This window comes from Epinephelus fuscoguttatus, linkage group LG3 (genome assembly GCF_011397635.1).
Source record: "Epinephelus fuscoguttatus linkage group LG3, E.fuscoguttatus.final_Chr_v1".
In the NCBI taxonomy this organism is placed as follows: Eukaryota; Metazoa; Chordata; class Actinopteri; order Perciformes; family Serranidae; genus Epinephelus; species Epinephelus fuscoguttatus.
In genome coordinates this window covers 14,511,925-14,530,586 of record NC_064754.1, presented here as the reverse complement: position 1 = coordinate 14,530,586, position 18,662 = coordinate 14,511,925, and the positions used below count along the sequence as shown (strand labels likewise).

The 18,662-nt window shown below is 41.5% G+C and overlaps 2 protein-coding genes across 2 annotated transcripts in view; both read left to right on the top strand.

Annotated features, from left to right (window-relative positions):
• LOC125886294 (protein AF-17-like) overlaps positions 1 to 11,216 on the top strand; it is a 29,616-nt gene extending 18,400 nt beyond the window's left edge. The window contains exons 15-20 of the mRNA XM_049572377.1: positions 3,089 to 3,289; positions 3,805 to 3,881; positions 5,523 to 5,893; positions 6,089 to 6,176; positions 8,164 to 8,376; positions 8,459 to 11,216. Of these exons, the coding sequence (XP_049428334.1) occupies positions 3,089 to 3,289; positions 3,805 to 3,881; positions 5,523 to 5,893; positions 6,089 to 6,176; positions 8,164 to 8,376; positions 8,459 to 8,494 (986 nt within the window). The 3' untranslated portion in view covers positions 8,495 to 11,216. The remainder of the gene's footprint in view (positions 1 to 3,088; positions 3,290 to 3,804; positions 3,882 to 5,522; positions 5,894 to 6,088; positions 6,177 to 8,163; positions 8,377 to 8,458) is intronic.
• Positions 11,217 to 14,470: 3,254 nt separating this feature from the next.
• Positions 14,471 to 17,813, top strand: LOC125885743 (CDGSH iron-sulfur domain-containing protein 3, mitochondrial-like). Its single transcript, XM_049571488.1, has 3 exons — positions 14,471 to 14,743; positions 16,265 to 16,381; positions 17,420 to 17,813. The coding sequence occupies exons 1-3, from the start codon at positions 14,666 to 14,668 to the stop codon at positions 17,606 to 17,608; spliced, it is 384 nt and encodes a 127-aa protein (XP_049427445.1). The 5' UTR covers positions 14,471 to 14,665; the 3' UTR covers positions 17,609 to 17,813.
• The last annotated feature ends 849 nt before the right edge of the window (positions 17,814 to 18,662 follow it).

Below are 18,662 nucleotides of genomic sequence, written 5' to 3'. Positions count from 1 at the left end.
TGGTACTAGCACATTGTACCTAATAAAGTGGTATACTGCCTAAGCCTCTATACACTCTAAACATTCAAAGTTTGACTAAGTGTCGAACCAAAACACAATGTTTATCTCATATTTATGAATAGAAAATCTTGACACGGTGCTTTCAGATGCTGTTTACCACTTCTGTGGGACATATACTGTTGACCTGCTGTCTCCCCACAAATATCTCCTTTCCCATCGAAAACTTCAAAAATAGGTGAAGGGCTCTTACGCTAGAGGGTTGGAAACCACTGCAATACACATTTAAAACCACTGGTGAAATGCACCTGATTCTGTTTTACCTGCGCTCTGCAGTCTCTCTGTGAGAACATGACCTGGTACTATTTACAGATGATGAATGTGCCTGTGGACGCTGTTAGGAACAAAAAATAGCACAGCAAGAGAAAGCATGCTGTGACAATATTAAAAGCAGCTTTGTTTCTCATGTTCCTTCTCTATATTTAATTTCTGTTGTGCTCTCACCTGCACCAGGTTGCTCTTAATCACTTTTTCTCTGGGGACATCATCAGCAAACACTTGCTTTCTTCTTTGCTCCTTTTTCTCTCTCCACCCAGTGCTTTTTTATTCTGCCTCTGACTTCTTCAGTTTTCTTATTCTGCCATTTCCACCGCTATCTTTCTGTTGCCTCTCCTGAACTCAGACTTGAACCCGTCTTTCTTCCCCAGCCCTCCTAATGTCTCTTAACTATGTTTATTTTTACGCATCATAGCCTCCCATCCTCTGTGAACGGAAATGTCCTATAGTCTCCACCTTAAATATATTTCTCTGTGCCCCAAGGAGAGTTCACTTTAGACTAATGAGTGTTAACTGCTGTTCCAGAAATGAGAGAGAAGTGCGTTTGTTCCCTCAGTATGCGATGCAGGGCACGCTGCACCGACAGCTCCATAGAAAATCAATTAGAAAGCATTTAGAGGGTGGGCTTGAATTTCTAGTTCAGACCTGATGGCACTGCTGTAAAGTAACACCAGATATAAAAGTAAGTGTCCAGGAATCACCAGTTAACGTAGGCACTTGGTTCCTAATTGAAGTCTGATTTCTCAGATTTGACCATCTTTTATAGAAAATATGTGGTGGAATTACTTTTTTTTTTTCCATTAGTATTTTATTTCAGTAGCAGCAACTGTAAGTGTGTGATAATGGCATTTTATTGTAGCTCCCAACCTTCAAAGCCCCTAACAAGGGATCTTAAGAGGGAGATAGCAGGTCAACAGTATATGTCAGATAGAAGTGGTATATATCATCTGAAAGCTGGGAACCTCAAGATCTACACGAGATGCAGTTCAGCACTGTGCCAAGATTCTCTACTCATAAATATGTGATAAACTTTGTGCTTTGGTTATTCAAACTGTGACAGCTTACAGTGTATATAGGGGCTTAGAACATCTTAATGGAAGTATGTGATGACCATCCTTCTGCTCAATTAAGTCTCCCAAGTTGTTGCTGCATTTTGGGGGGGTTTGCGCCATTTGTGACACAGATTTGCTGCTATATTTAATCATTTTTGACCACTCCAGAATTAATAACAATGGTCAAAAATCCTTCTGAGTCACCACACGTAGGCCGGTTTCCGCCAAATTGTTTTTTCCCAGCTGAAAACGTCAGGCGCTCCTAAGGAAACGCCCAGCTGGGAGCGTTGGAGAGTGCCTCGGAGGCGTGCTGAGACACTTTGGTTGCTATGATACAGAATATCTGCAGAAGAAAACATGTCAACATAAGGTAGAGCAATTCCTCTGGATGAGGGGAAGGTTGAATCATGCAGGGAGAGAGGACGGTCCTGCTGGTCTGTGTGGACTCATGAGAGGAAACATATTTTAATGTATATCCTACAGTATATGAACATATTGCTCCTTCGTTGTTGTCTCTTTCAGCAGCTGTACATGTGTAATATAACAGTTGGCCTTTTTTGTTTGTCCCTCCTCCCCTGTGATTGAACAGCTGGATAAAAAAAGCACAGTGATCGGCGCAGTGTCTCACCCAAAGTTGAACAGTTTTCAACTCTGTGCTCAGGAAAAAAAACAACACCGAGTGGGCGGTGCTGTACAGAACTCACGCTCAGCACCTCGTCATGCATCTGCCATTAGTAAGATAGCATAAATATGCAGTGATTCCAATGCATTAAAAAAAAAAAAACACTTTGGTGTTCACAGCCTCTGAGACCCAAGAACCTTGAGGAATTCAATAGAATAGAAATAGAAGTCCATACTGTTATTTGGTATCAAAAACTTTTGAAATCTGGAGATTGCCATTTTCAGCAGTGGGATAGCGAGCTCTCCTGTTCTGGACGCTGCACAGAAACCCCTTATTGTCAATATACATATGAAAACTATACATCCTCTGAACGCCCGACATGTTTAGTTTGTGGTTGTGAAGTTTCACAAGGTTGTGATTAACGCAGAGGTCACAATAGGTCAACTTACACAGAAATACCAAGCTTAAAACAACGTCCGTCCTCACTACAGTGACATGGCTGTGTGGACTAACAATCATCACACATGAATGAAGTTGGGCTCAGTGAATCCACAACAGTCTCAGCTTTCCAGTGATACCCAGTTTATGCAGTTCTAAGGCGGTTTAGGGACCCCAGTATGCAATAGGCAAAAAGAACACACGTATGCAAAGAACTGCATGGTGTTTGCCCAAAGGTGCTTGGGATTAGCGTTAAGTGGGCATATCTGTAAAGGGGAGAATCATGGGTACCCATAGAATCCATTTTCATTCAGATATCTTCAGGTTTCCCTTGCCAAAATTATGCCTTTTTCCTCAAAACTTGGGCGTGTTGTTTAACCTCCTCCAACTCATTTGGACACTTCTTCTCTGCATCACATCCCACCTCAGAATACAGTCACATAATGGAAGGTGTAAAACATAAAGAAAGGTCCACACACTGTAGATTCCGTAGCTCCCTCCTTGTAGTGCAATTTATTTCTATATCCACAAGCAATTTCTCAAGTTCATGCTCTTCTTCAAAATGATGAATATAATTGAAGCAGACCTCCACTGAAGTGCTCTTTCTGTATGATGACATATCTGTACTCCCTGCCTCTTGTAGTTGTGGAGATGCTCCAGTCGCTCCACTCCCTGCAGCAGGAGAACCAGCGCCTCCAGGACCAGATCCTCAGCCTGACGGCCAAGAAGGAGCGGCTGCAGCTGCTCACCACAGACCTGGCCGTGTCTTTCCCTCCACATGTTCATTCCGCCCATGGCTCCATGCACACCTCTGCCCAGATGAATTTCCTGTCATCCACACAAGGTCAGGATCATCATCTCTTTCACCGACTGTCACATCAAAACCTGAGGACACACTGTTACTGTGATGTCATGTAGTATGCTTTCCTCTTCCCTCCCCTCACAGCAGTCCACCTGCATGTAGCATTTATTTAAACATGAGTGTATTATTCTCAGGTTAGTTGTGATTCCTTACAGTAAACACATTAAGTAAGATGATTGATAGCCTCTGTCTCACATCAACTCTGCTGTTGGTCATATTTTTCTTTCCACTGACAGTGTCATGAAGCAATACAGCCGATTTCCTATGAAATAACGCCATGTTTTTATGTTGTAAATTGCAATGTAGAGGCTGCAGATCATTTTTACAATGACCTCATGCACAAAAATGATACCAACAGAACATGTAATGATTTATCGATGTCAAAATGCTTAACGTATAGCATTTTGCATTAATAATAATAATTATAAAACATGGTGGTTATGTAAATCTTTGACCTTGTAGTTCTCACCCTGTGTTTGTGCCTCCCTTTTCTGTAGACCCCCTGAGCACCAATAAGAGTCCCCTGTCCAAAAGCTGCTTCCTGAATGACACCTCCTTTGTTACCTCGTCTGAGGTGAGAACGTGTACACCCTTTGTTACCTTAAACACACACGCTGTGCTGGGAAGTACATCTCTGCCTTTAAAGCTTAGTTGTAACAAGAAAGGCGTGAAACCCTCAACGTTGACACTGACGTACACATACTTTTTATGACAGTTTTTTTTTTCTTTTCACCGCAACCTGAGGCTACCAACACACTCATGGGATTTTTGTGTATAACTTTTTCCCACGTTTACACCTGAAATCCACCAGGGATGGCAATTGGTAGTTGATTTTATCGATACCAATGTCATTATCAACTTTGCTTATTATTCTGATTCTTTATTGATTCCCTTACTAGCTCCTGATCATTTTTCTCTTTGGAGAAAAAGTAGATTTTCACAAGTTTTTCAGTATCATCACAAGTGTTTTATTATTTCCGGGTCTGAACACAGTGAAGCAGCAGAGTAGTAAAAAAACTGCCTGTTACTTAGGTCATCATCTAAAATGGATGAAATGAGAGAATGTTTAAACAGCATTTGTGTTCATTTATATTTTCTTAGTCAAAGAAAAATCTGCTCAGCCTGCCTGCGTGATGCTAATGTTATATTAATGGTATCTGCCCTCTGAACTGGACGTGCTGCGCAGTTGGGAAGCAGTGGTACTTGGGTGTAGAGTGTCAAACACATGGCATTCCCGGAATTTAAGCCCATGTTAGGAAGAGAGATGTTGGTGGTGTTTCCACCCTTACTTGAAATTATCATTTTACAGCCATTACAAGCAGCACTGTTGTCATCGTTTTTTGTGAAATGAAGCCACGCTTAGGACCTTGTTTTCTTTCAGCCATAACTCCTTGTTGGAAGTAGAAACATGAGTTTGACATCACAGTTTTGCACTGTACAACTGTCAGGAAAACATGCCGGCATCAGTTAAAGGAATTGATGAGCTTAGAGGCGTACAGTTGCATTGGATTGGACAATTTATAAATTGTTATCAACTGCAACAGTTTCCTGATTTCTGTTCCTGGCATCCACACTACTCCAGCGTTTTGAAACACCTAATCTGAGACCTTTGAAAACACTGCCGAAACCAGGTGTGGTTTGAGGTTGCATTTTAATCTGGACAAGCAGAAACAAGAGATTTTTCTGAATGATTAGATCTCATCAGTCACAGGATGTCAAGTCAAAACGTTACCGCAAGGCTTATATATATCTTTTGTGATTGTATCCTTCTTGTGTTGGTACCATTGTCATGGCTCCTGCAGTGATAGATAATACTTCTGTTACCACTCTGATATATCAACATATTTCCTTTGCAATGACTTGCAGTTTGTTTCCCTCTGCCTTGACCACCTTATACTTGTGTGTAACTTTTAGTAACAGTTCCACCTCTTTATCAGTCCATGCAAAGAAATCTCTACCAAGTAACTAAGCAACCAACCGCAGAGCAGAGAGCCTGCTTCCTGTTTACCTTAGCATGCACATGCCCAGTGCATGTAAATGGTCATGTGATATGTGTTTTCAGGTGTGTTAATATGGGCAAAGATTATACCTGAAACTGATAAAACGCTTGTGTGTTGGAGAGTGGATGTGGGCTGCGATGCAAATGCACATAGTGCACATCAGGAACGAGATAAGAGCTGAACAGCTCAAATGATTTGTCATGTCTTTGTTCCAGGAGCTCCACTCTGGTAGTCCGTCCCGCAGTAGCTCCTCCCTCTCTTTCCAGAGTACTCCTCCTCCTCAGCAGAGCCCCGCCTCCTTCGGCCAGCCCCTGCTGAACGGCCTGAGTCGAGGTTTGGGCGACGGTTTGGGGACCATCAGTCAGGCCGGCAGCTCCTCTTTGCCCATGGTGGGTGGGCTCATGTCATCCCTTGCAGGAAGTCCTCAGCTGAACATGAACGGTGTGCCAGGCAGTCTGAACGGTGTGATCCAGTCCCCTGTGCAGAACGCCCCTCAGCCCACACTCCCCGCTCTGCGGCCCCAGCCTCCACCACTCAACCCCCAGGCACTGGCACAGGGCTTTCAGCTTCCCAAGAGCGTGAGCCCGTATGTACCCGGTGTTTCCTTTAAATCAGCCACTTTTAAAATGAATTGTTGTTTTGTTTAAAGACGTTGACATCATGCCAGGCAGTTGATGGGTATTTGTGAACCAGGGAAAGGCCTATAATTGTTTGGACTGATCAGCCTGAGTGTTGGAGCATTGTCTGGTGTGTAATGTCTGTGTCGCTGCCTGTGTTTCAGGTCTTCGGTCCTGTCAGAGCAGCAGAAGCAGCTTCTTCTCGAGCAGCAGCAGATCCAGCAGTTCCTCACCTCACAGAACTTCACTCCAGTAATGACACTCTTTATAGCACTTTGTCTCTGTTTCTCACTGGTATTCCCATAATTTACATTTTCTGTGATGATGATTTAGAATATTTTGGCCATAAATATTCAAACGGTTAAAGGCAAATTTTGTTAATGACTTATGACTCTTATGTTGTAGAACAAAACATGAAAGTGTCTTATGCTTGTGTTAACCACAGATCTTTGAGGCATCTAACCAAAAACCCATTAGCTTCAAGATGAGGGAGCCAGAATTGTAGAGATACTAACTTCTTTCAGTGTTTTAACTCCCTCCTGCAGCACTCTGTTGCTTTAAAGATAGTATGGTTATAAGAATCTGCAGTAGTTTGGCACTAACAAGCCGCTGAGGTTATGAGTCACTGTGTATCTCCTTTTCAGCAACAGGAAACCAGCCACAGTGAGTGTTCTTATTTGACTTGCAAACTAGTAAATGGCTGATGGAGTGTAGAACCAGTCAGACACTGTAGACACCCAGTAACTGTATCACTGATTTCTTTCCCTGGTAACAGGGGGGTTGTGGTGCATTCAGTGAACCGGAAACTTATATTTTCTCCCCATACTAGTGTTGAAGTGAAAAGTGGACAGTTGTACTTGTTGAGCTGCTTTCAGAAGACAGCTTTGGGCCACTTGTTGCAGGTCTCTTAAAAACATGGAACATGTCAGGGAGAATTAACATATGAAAGGCTGCTTTGTAGTAATTAAATTGAACCTCCAATTTTGAAAGCAAACAGGTGTATTCATTAAAGTTGGGGCGGTGTAACAATTTTAAAAACCGGTTTGATATGAAGCCAAACACTGGTCCTGATCGGTGTACCAGATTTTACCACTAGGTGTCACACTTGACTAACAGCCACTCCAAAGTGGAACATAATGACACTGTGTCCTAACAGAAAATGAATGTCCAGCTATCGCATCACATTGTGGTACATCAGAGCTCTCTGTCCACACCGAATCCCTTAAATATGCACTTCTGGTACATCATATAAACAAACCACATACCTATCAGCCCTGCGCTGCAGCTCAGACTGGAGACGTGACCTCTTAACAGATGGATGAGTCGCCTACTTGCTGTCTTCCAACATTTATACTTTTAAACAGAAAACACATTTTATTTTGTGATATTTACCTCAAATTACATAAAATGTAGCCAACAGCAGGTGTGTTGTTATCAGCCATGGTCATTTACCACCCCTGCCGATCCATCTCCAGCCAGCCTACCTTTTTTTGTTTTTTGTTGTAAAATGAGAAGGTATTGTTTATATATTTCTTCATTTCATCTTCATGAATCAGTCATGCCTCGTGCAACGTGGAGCTTTCAAAGCAGGCGACGGGAAGAAATAGAAACACGGCGTCTGACAGAAGTTCAGCTCAGAACAGTGCATCACATCACTCATAGCCAATTAGATTACCTTTCATCAGCTTCAAATCCAAACTGTTCCCATATTGGCGCAGTTTTACTTTTCTTGAGAAACTAACTCTGCTGTGTCTCGTATTTCCACCCAAAAAAACACATGAACTTTGTAGTAAATCAACACAATGTGTGCCGCTCTCCTCCATCCCACCTCTACTGTAATTTGATCCACTTTATGTTGCCACGCTCAGCTCACAACCTGTCAGACACTAGTGGCTCTTTTTGGGCGAGAGGCGGGGTACTCCCTGGACAGGTCACCAGACTATCACAGGGCTGACACATAGAGACAGACAACCATTCACACTCACATTCACACCTATGGACAATTTAGAGTCACCAATTAACCTGCATGTCTTTGGACTGTGGGAGGAAGCTGGAGTACCCGGAGAAAACCCACACTGACACGGGGAGGACATGCACATTCTTCCACTCTACTCCCAACTCTGGAATTTACGTTAAAGTTTGCAATGCAAAAATAGAAACTTACTCAAGTGTAAAACATTTCCTAAGTCACAGGTTTCCTGAATGTCCCACAAACTGTCTGTGTCCTCTCCTCCACCAGGAGCAGCAGGTGATGGTGTGCCAAATGCTGCAGCAGCAGAGACAGAGGGAGCTGCAGCGCCTCACGCTGACAGGAGCGCTCACCTCCACCCCAAACTCACCCATGATCTCCCAGTCACCCAACCTGCTGTCCTCAGCTACAGCCTCACCCCTGCAGGGTGGCCAGGGAGGCAGCCTGTTCGGCCTGCAGGACAATGCACTTCACAAGCCCGGAGTGAGTAGCACTGCAGGGTTCCTCATTATAATTGTGTATGTTAGAGTTTTAGGAATTGAACATTGTGTAATTGTGTTTTCAGGCTGCAGGAGAGAAGGGTGGAGACAAGAATGGGTGACGTTTCATGATTTCACAGGAGCAGCTCAAATGAAGATGCGGGGCATCACAGCCCCCTCGAAGAACTGAGGTCAACTTTCATGACTTTTGAACGTCTTTCCTTCTCTGTCATCTTTATCTTACACCCTCTTTTATGAATGTATAACAGGATGGACTTAAACGTCAAGGTGAAGTTTTTGGTGTTTTGAAATTCTTTATATCAGAGGTTCTTCTCATAGGTTTTTGTGTAGGCAGCTTTCAGAGAGCATGGATACAGTGGTCTCTTCTTAAATTGCACTAATTTGTTAGCTAGACCAATGGGGCTGCTTATGAAGGCAGAGCCAGAGTTCCTGCTCATCCCTGCAGGCGCTGTACGGGCTTTCGGGCTGAAGCGTGAACTCCAGGTCAGAGCGTCTCCCTTCTGACTTCTCAAGCACTGACCGTTCACGATTTCCCGCCGTGGCTTGAACCAGAGTTTCCATTCAGTCGGTGAGAATCACAGACGTCTGCCACTTCTTGCAACCTCAACTGTCTTCCTTGATATTTTGTCTTCCCTTTGTGTTCACCCCCACCCGAGTTTCATCCAGATCTTCTATATGTTGCAGCCTCTACCAGGCACTTATTATGTAAAGGATAAATATACTGTCATTTCCTGTGTGGTTAGCGGCATTTCAACATTAAGCTAGTTATTACCTCAGATCTTTCCACCTTTTTTCCATTGTTGAGATTTTGTGCTGACTCATTACCGCAATAGCCTTCACTGGATATAAATGCCCACCAAAAATCTTGATGTTAACTTTAAGGTATTAACTCTTAATGTAAACGTAGAAACGGCACAGAACCCACGTGTCCAAAATGGCGCTTTGGTCCACTAGAGACCGGAGTAGCCAGATTTTATTCAGAACCACCAGAAGAGTTTCTAAAGACTTTTATATCCTTCCAGTTGCTATCGAGATTAAGCAGACAAAACCAAACATTTGGAAACTGTAAGTAAGAAATTGTTTTTCCGAAACAAGTGTGCACTTTGCATGTTATTAGCTAACAGAGCAAATTAGCCATCAACACTTTATAAAGGACGCTCGGTACTTATAGGCCACTAGGGACTGACAGGTTTTTGATTTATGTGAGTATTTTGCACTCCTCCTCCTGAAGTGTCAGTTTTTTATGTTCCTTTCATACATAGATATTCCTTTCATGTTCACCAACTAGTTGTTCTTTTAGCAATACTGGATAGATAATGCCTTAATGATGCTAGATTTACAGAGAAAACCACGAGCCCAAAGGCTTAACTCTCTTGTCGTCTTTCTTTGATAGTGTTTTTTATCTTGGGTACAAGGAGGGTTAGTAAAGTGAAAGCACTCTTCCTGAACCCGTTTATACTTTTGATAGCTGACTGATGATTTCAAGAGTTAAAATGTGTGAATAACCGTATAGTGGTAACTAAAGTGTCAAATAATTTTCTATTGTAATTTTTGTGTTCAGATGAAATGGTCTTTAGTTGTTTGTGCTTCGGAGAACTGAGAAACAAGGACGTATCGAGTGAAGCCTGCACAGTGGTGTCACAGGGGACGGCCCAGATAAACTAATATTAAACTATTATAAAAGTGCTGTCGCGACAGTGTGTGATGCATAGTGTAGCTGTTAGCGTCACTGAGAAGACGGTGAATTGTCAGTGTCGTTAACTGCGGGGCCGTTTGAGCCCAGATCATGACTTAAGCCAATGTAGAGACTATGTTAAGCTTGTCTTTCCTTCCACTCCACTTTATCATACAACGCCTCTGTTCAGCTCAGTTTTACTAACAAAGGCTCTTTGCAAAGTAAGGGATTATGTTAATCATGTTTTTTCTCCTGTGTTCTTTAACAATATTCCCATTTAAGATATTTTCTCACTTCTGTTTGCAATCTTGAACATGATCTCCCATACATGTGATATCTTGAGTGCTAGGTTATTTTGTTAGCAGCTAATGTAGACGTCAGAAAGGAACTCCAAGCAGCTCACGAGTCTGTGATAAATACTGTAGCAATGACAGAAGGAGAATGTTGATTATGTCGATGAAGACATGAGCCAACACGTTGACATGACTCCAAGAGGGAGGTCTGCAATTTACCAAGTATGTCCTTATGAGTCGCCTCTCTTAGCTGAGGCGAAGTCCAGACAGACGACCGTGTCCAAGAGATTGACTGAAGAGTGTTGCGAAGGATTTCTGAAGCGGTTTCTTTCTCATGTTGCACTGGGGCGCTTTGGGCCCAATTGTAAATCATTTTTTTAGTACCTTTTCAATTTTGTTGGAATACGAGTTGTATACTTTAATATGTTTGTGTAAAAACACATTCATTCTTTTAAGCTTTGAAGTTTGGGTAACCAAGATAATCCATGTTCTGAATGTCGTACTGTGTATCTTTTATGTATTACAACATTTAAGCACCTAGCTCTGAATGAGGTTTGATGGAGAGCGAGTTACCTATTGGGATATGAATTGCATGAAATGCAGTGACGTCTCTCAAATGTGTTGCTAAATACCAAGTAATAACTATGCATAATTTTAAATGCATTGTTCCCTGGAAAAAAAGAAGAAATTAAATGAAATGAGCACTGAATTTTAAAAAGGACAAGCATGTTGTCATTGTACAGTGTATTTGTTTGAGAGAATTGATCAAAACAAATTTGACAATATTCAGATTAAAAGCCCTGTAAAGTATTTTGATATTTTTGTGTGTAAAATTAAAAGGACGGATTAAGACAACTTTTTTTGTCAATAAATGTATTTTACTGAGTTGTTTTACATTTTCTCTCTGGTGTTGAATCACTTATCTGTCGTTAGTCTACGAGAGTGAAGAGAGGAAAGGGGGAATAAATTCAGACAGTCTCAGGTCGGTAGAAACAGATATAACTTACACAGTAACTAATATTAGAATGAATATGCTCTGTTACAGCAGTTTAAGAGGTGGATTCTCTGAGACTGACGACATGCTGCAGTGTTCAGGTGGGTTTTTGTTGCCATGTGCTGTGCTTGGTGCAACACTAACTCGTGTTTGGGTGCCTGAAAGTAGGACTTAAAACCTTGTTTAAAAATAAAATATGAAAGGCAGAAACAACATTAAAATTTAAAACTTTCCCAGTCACACATGTCCAAGCAACCTTTAAAAAATATGAATTCAGTATTTAAAGTATATCCCAGCTATTTGTTTACACACATTCCCAACACCATCACACTGATTGACTGATTGAATACTGAGATCATTTGCTAACCTCCTGTGGTGTAAACAGGGTTGAAAGCAGGTCGAAAGGATAAACATTCCTTCCATTATAAAGAGTTTATAAGTAGGAAGTAAAACAGTTAACAAATCATTTACTGACGCCACATCAGTCAGGGCCAATAGTAAGGAGAACACTTGGGTTGCCAGGTTATGCCTTCAGCTGGTATCAACCCCAACTTTCAAATAAAAATGTTTAAGTTGTAACTCATGGCTTTATTGATATCTAATGAAGCGTTCACTAATTCATATGTGACTTAGAGAATTGCCGATACCTGACACTGGAATTGGCCAACATGCTTTTTCTTATTTTGCACAATGAATGAATATTACATATATTGAAAAGTATTGTATTTCATGTCTCCATCTGCTGGTGGGCTATCATGTTAAGAGCAGACATGCATACTATGATGTTAACTCCACTACAAAAGAGACTTGATGATCACTAAAATTAGGTAGGAAAAAAGTGGACATATTGGTATTGGTTATTGGTCAAATGAGTTGTTACATATCGGCATATCAGATATCAGCAAAAAAAATCCAATATCGTGTATCCCTAATGAGAATGTATTAATGTGTATTACTATCATTTATAACTGTATTACCAAGTAGAAACCAAAATTCAAATTTTGTTCTTATTAATGCCTTCTACTGAGCCCATGGGCAGTTGTTAGAGTGGAAAATTACAATATACTCAACTCCTCCAATCAGAAACAAGCTAGAGTGATGACACTGCTCATGCTGAGCAGGATTCTCTCTGCCTGTGGAGAAGGAGCAGGATCATTTCACCTCAGCGGAAGTTTTCAACAACAAAACAGTTATTTTAAGGTGTGAAAGTAACCTTTTGGATATACAGTGTTGCTCTGCTGTCTAAAGTGAAGAGGACTGCAAATTTAAACTAACATCAATTTTATCTCTAGGGCATTCATTAAAAAATAATGCTGAAATAGGTGTTCCAACCGGGGTAATTGTAACCCCCAAGCCACATGGCCCAGTGTAACCACCTTCATTGACATCTGATTCTGTTAGAAAATGAACATATTTCACTAAATTTAAATGTTAGCTCTGTTGCTTTTTTTTTTCTTTTTTCATTAAGATATTTTTGGGGGGCATTTTTTGCCTTTAATGGACAGGACTGTTAAGTGTGAAAGGGGGAGAGAGAGAGGGGATGACATGCAGCAAAGGGCCACAGGCTGGACTCGAACCCCAGCTGCTGCGGCAACAGCCTTGTACATGGGGCGCCTGCTCGACCACTAAGCCACCGACGCCACAGCTCCGTTGTGTTTGATAAGTGTAAACAGAAGTGATGCCCAACGGTGCTTAGCATGCCTTTAATATTGAATTAAAGCCAAGTCCTTTAGAGTCATCTGTCTAAAGTCAAAGTCAAGTCTCAAGTCATGAATACAAAGTCAAACTCAAGTCAAGTCTTTAATCAGCGTTGGTCGAGCAAGTCTCATGTCATCATATTTGCGACTGGAGTCTGACTCGAGTCAAGTCATGTGACTCGAGTCCCCCGTCTCTGCAATGCAGTGGTTTGCTTGGAAACTTTGGGTCCAGATATTTATGTGGATGCCACCAGGCATGCTCCACCCTCTCAAACACTGTTACAGACCAAGTACCCTGCCTCATAGCAATGGTAATCCCTTCCAGCAGCAGCCCCCAACAATGCGCCATGCCACAGCACAAAAATGGCTCAGGAATGGTCTGAGGAATGTGAGAAACCTGGCCTCCAAATTACCCAGATCCCAATCTAATCGAGCATCTGCGGGACATCCTGGTACCCCACCTGGCAACCCACAACACTCAAAGGATCCACAACCAATGCCCTGGTGCCAGACACCACAGGAGCAGAGGTCCTGTATAGATGCCTCAACAGGTCAGAGCCAAGTCTAATTCAAGGGTGCCCCACTGTGGATCAGGGGCACCACTGGGGTACTGGCACATCCCATGAGTGCTCAATCAGATTGAGATCTGGGGTGCATTCTGAACGGCATACCTTTTCTTTTCACTTTTAGTAGGTACTTCAAGCTGCCCTTAAAAAGTGGACACTCCTATTATTACTATTCGACTGGTCATCAGTTACTTGAATGTCCTGTTATCCATCACTGGGACTTCTCGGTTTGCAGCTCAGTTGATGTGACATATTGTCCACTGGTCAGAGGATTGTGTGTCAGAATAGCCAGGCCAAGCCATGCTGGCTTGCATACTGCAAAATCGGACCAGATGTAGTAGAACATCTTGGTATTTTGGCATACTGCATCTCACATAGTATGTATTGGGACATACTATATCTTTTACTGGCATTCTAAGGTAGTGTGGGTATTGGAACGCACAGCTGGGGAATTTGGAGAGGGGGTGAGGTCATCAGTGAGTGCCGTTGCCATGAGGGTGGGCGTTTGGGTCACTTCACCCACTGGTGGTGTTAATGTTTTGGCTGATTGGTGTATATGTCTGCAAAAGCAAAGTTCCTTTCATGGTCAGTTTATCTGTACAGTGGATTAAAGGCTGACTGCATAATAGTATATTTTTTCAATGTTTCAATTGCCCTCATTGTGATACTTTGACTTCTTGCATTGAATTTACTACTATAGTCTTGTGCTCATTAGTGAAAAGATATCAGTGTATTATTACTAAGTCCATATGTGTCTTAAATATATCTTAAATCAAAAGATGTCCAGTATCTCAAGTCATCTGTGAGTGAATAAAGATGTTTCGGTTGTCCCCGGTCTCCCGTACTGAATGACTCACATTGAGGAGGAGGAGGAAGAGCGGTGTGTTAGAGGTTATGAAGGAGTGGCTTCAGCACGCGAGCTGTTTACAGTCATCATCCAGTCTCCCGGTTCGTCGCAGGGCAGGAGCCATGTTGTAACTTTTCCTGAAGTCCGTCCAAGTTTTGTGGCAGCTGTTCGCTAAATGCTGGTTTTCATTTGACCTTAAAATGATCTCCAGCAGTTTTCTAGTCGCAGTGCAGAGAGGATGCACGCAGACCTTCACACGACCTATTTCCCTCTCGATGGTGAGTCGTCTTCTTTGTCTAGACGCTAAAAGTCACAGTATTTGAATCGTTAAATTTCCTATTACCTTCATACAGATGTACCGCACATTTAGCAGGGTTTTTCAGAGTGCTGAGTCATGATTGGAAAGGTACAGTGTAAGACCTGTATTTGTTTTATTCATGTCCATACAAATGCAAACACAAAAGCTTGCACACTTTAATTCACCTTTAGCACCGGTGAATTGTGCCCAACACGCCCGCAGGTATGTCACTTTGGGTGACAGTGATCACGGACGCATCATGAGACAATGGGCCCTTGGGCACAGATACACATGGGGCCCCACCACATCTTCTAGCAGCAAGACAGACTTTGTGGTGGTTTGCTTCTCTTATGCATTTTTTAAAGGCTTTGTGTCTCTTTGTGGTTGTTTGTGTCATTTTGTAGTCATTTGTGTCCCATAAGGGAATTTTACATCTTATTAAGGGAATTTTGTGAGTCTTTGGGGTAATTTTTTTTGTCTTTTTGAGGTAATTTTGAGTCTTTGCAGTAATTTGTGTAATTGAGGTCATTGTGTTTTACTGAGGTAATTTTGCATGTCTTTGGGGTAACTTTTTGTTTTAATTAGGTAATTTTATTTTTCTTTGGGGTAATTTGGGTCTCATTGAGGTAATTTTTTGTGTCTTTGAGGTAATGTTGTGTCTTATTAATTTGTGTGTCTTTGGGGTAATTTGTGTCTTATTTAAGCCTCTAAAGGGACAGAGAAATTCCATTTTGTCTTATTGAGGTAATTTTATGCGTCTTTGGTGTAATTTGGGTCTCTTTGAGGTATTTTTTTGTGTCTCTGAGGTAATTTTGTGTCCCTTAGAAGTCATCATGTGTCTTATTGAAGTTGTTTTGTGTGTCTTTGGGGTAATTTTGTCTTTTTGAGGTAATTTTGTGTGTCATTGCAGTAATTTGTGCGTTATTGAGGTCATTTTGTGTTGTACAGAGGTCATTTTGTGTGTCTTTGGGGTAATTTTGTGTCTTAATGAGCTACTTTTTTGTGTCTTAGAGGTCATTTTGTCATTTTTGTGTCGCTTTGTAGTCCTTTTAAGTCTCCAAATGGTTGTTTTGTATCTCTTCCCCTTTTCTGTAGTTATTTTGTGTCTTTTTGCAGTTCCTTTGCATCTCTTTGTGATCATTTGAGTCTCCCCATGGTCAGTTTGTGTTAAGTTGGGTGACACCTTGCAGGTTAAGGTCACTTTGGGCCCCTGGGTCTGGGCTCAGTAGATCCGTTCAGTCATCCATCCAAGTCAGCAAGATGCAAATTTATAAAACATGTCAGAAAGTAACTATTTTCTGCCCTTTTTTATAGTTATCTGCTGTTACAAAGTGTGTTCTTGTATCACTTGTCAGTTATTTTCTATCAGTGAATCAGTAGTAGTTTTTTTCCCATCCTTGAACTGTTTATTTAAATCTGTCTGCTTACAAATCTTTGTGATGTTATCTGTAGTTATCTCCAGGTGCTCTGTGTCACATGTGATTGTTTATTCTGTGTGCAGGTTCAGTGCTGCCTGCAGTCTACGCAGGCTGTCCCTGCAGCGCGGCTGCCTTACAGAGTGAAGGTGTCTGCTGGGAAACGCTACGCCTGGTGTGCTTGTGGACACAGTAAGAAACAGGTGAGAATGCATGGTGTGCTGGGCTTTAACTTTCAGAGGTACCTGGGCTAAAAGCAGGATGCTTAGAGGCTCATTTACTGCTGCCCATGTCCAGTTTACATTCCCACCACTTTATCTTAAGTGCTACATCATAGGCAACTGGATGCCTACGATGAAGTGGATGCAGAGTAGCAGACTATCAACTGTGTGGGTGTGAACCCTTACAGAGTCGTTGAGGTCACGTGGTGTGATGTGATGTGAAACTCAGAGCTCACATGTGACCTCATACGACCTTCTGAGAGGCAGTTTGGTGGTGGAGACTTGAATTTATTCCTGTGACTGACTGACAGTAAGGAACATGCGAAACTGACAGCTGAGGTCTTTTTTTTTTTTTAAGTTTGTCAGCAAACTAGGCTGATGTATGCAGCGATCCCCAGTAAGGTAAAGGAGAGAGCCAAACTAGATTAACTGCAAACATAACAAAATAGATATTAGACTTGGCAATTATTATCTCTTGAGCCCAAGAGACAACATGTTGGATTTGATTGACCTTTTAACGTAATTACCCGGGAAATCCTCAAGGTTCTTCCATGGCAAACTTTTGACTTGTCACGGCAGGAAAAGCACAGGTGTAACCAATCACGTTAACGACCTCCTCGTTCTGTTTACTTGTCTCAGTGTTGAAAACAGTCAGGCAGTGTGCACAATAGGCAGGGCCCTGTGGCTGACACACCTAAAGAGTGCAGCCATAATTAATGTCATTAAATACACCTGGGCTTTTCTGTCTATATGCCACTATGTCTGCTGTGAAAAGGGACTGTAGCAGCAGTAGATCTGTGTGTATCTGTAGTAAACTGACCAGTTACATTTAGCTATACAGGCCACATCAGCAAGGAAGCATAACATATTGAATGACTGCTTGATGATTTTGTGTGCCAAAATAACTGGTGAAAAAGATGTTCAACTAACTTTAAAATACTGAACAATCTGGTTTTCGGTGTGAAAACATTTATATGAACGGAAGATGATTTTCACACTTTTATCTTCTCCCTCTTTCAGCCTTTTTGTGACGGTGCTCACAAGTCCAAAGCTCCGAGTATCTCCCCTCTACGCTTCACCCCTGACAAAGACAGGACGGTCATGCTGTGCGCCTGTAAGCAAACCAAAAACGCACCGTACTGCGACGGTTCACACTTTAAGGTCATCTTCCGGGATATAGTGAAGTCAGTGAAAGGCATCTTTAAATGAAAGACAATAATTTATCTCGACTCAACATAAATGCAGTAGTTGTGGAGATGTGATGTCCAGCACAATTTTGTCCTTCATTCCTCGTCAGGCTGATATTTTTGTCTGTATAATTATATTGTTTTGTTTTGGGGTTTTTTTAAAAATATATTAGTTTGCCTGAATGTTGTATATAAATGCATAACCCAATAAAACATACTTGAAAATATATATATTTGTGTTGCATCACAGACTTGTGCAGATAATTCTTCAGATTTTAATTACTTTTTTTACAGTTTCAAAATAATAGTAAAAAGGGGGAAAGTGCAAAATTTTGATAACCATTTTTAATTATACTTTATTTTTGACAACTACAATTAGGTCCAGACCCAGGTGATTTCCTAATTAAGGCTTTAATTAGTATCTGGCTGTGGCCGCTGTCCTGTCGGATTGATTGGCCCTAAAGCCTGATGAGAAAATACTCAGACGAACACACACATCACTGCACAGGAGCTGCAAACACTGGTCTAGTTTAAAGGACAATAGTAAAACATCTGGTATGGTGAAACATCTAATAGGGTCTAAGTTTCTGGTCTGAAATCCCAAATTTTACTGTGTTTTATATATTGATGTTTTTTGTGTCTTTTCTATTGGGTGTAATAGTGAAAAAAATGGGATATTAGTATTACCATTTCTCCTTGCCTCCTAGCCTAAACTTTAGGACAGCAGTGGAAATAAATCACATGTTTTTACGTGAAAGCACAACATCTTTAAAATAACAAAGACCTGCTTTGCAGAGGTAAAAGACAAAAGCTTTTCCTATGAATTCAACAGTATCCAAAGAAAACAAGAACTTTTTTGAACAATGTGCCCTGGACTGACAAACTGAAATGGAAACTTGTGGTCAGGAACAAAGACAGAATGTTTGGAGAAAAAAGGCAAAGCATTCATAAAGAAAAACACCTTGACAGCTGTTAAACATGAAGGTGTATCCATAATGCTTTGGAGTAGTGTGCCAGGTGGGGGTCAGGAAATACTGTGCAGGTGGAGGGAAGAATTTGTTCCACCAAATGTCACA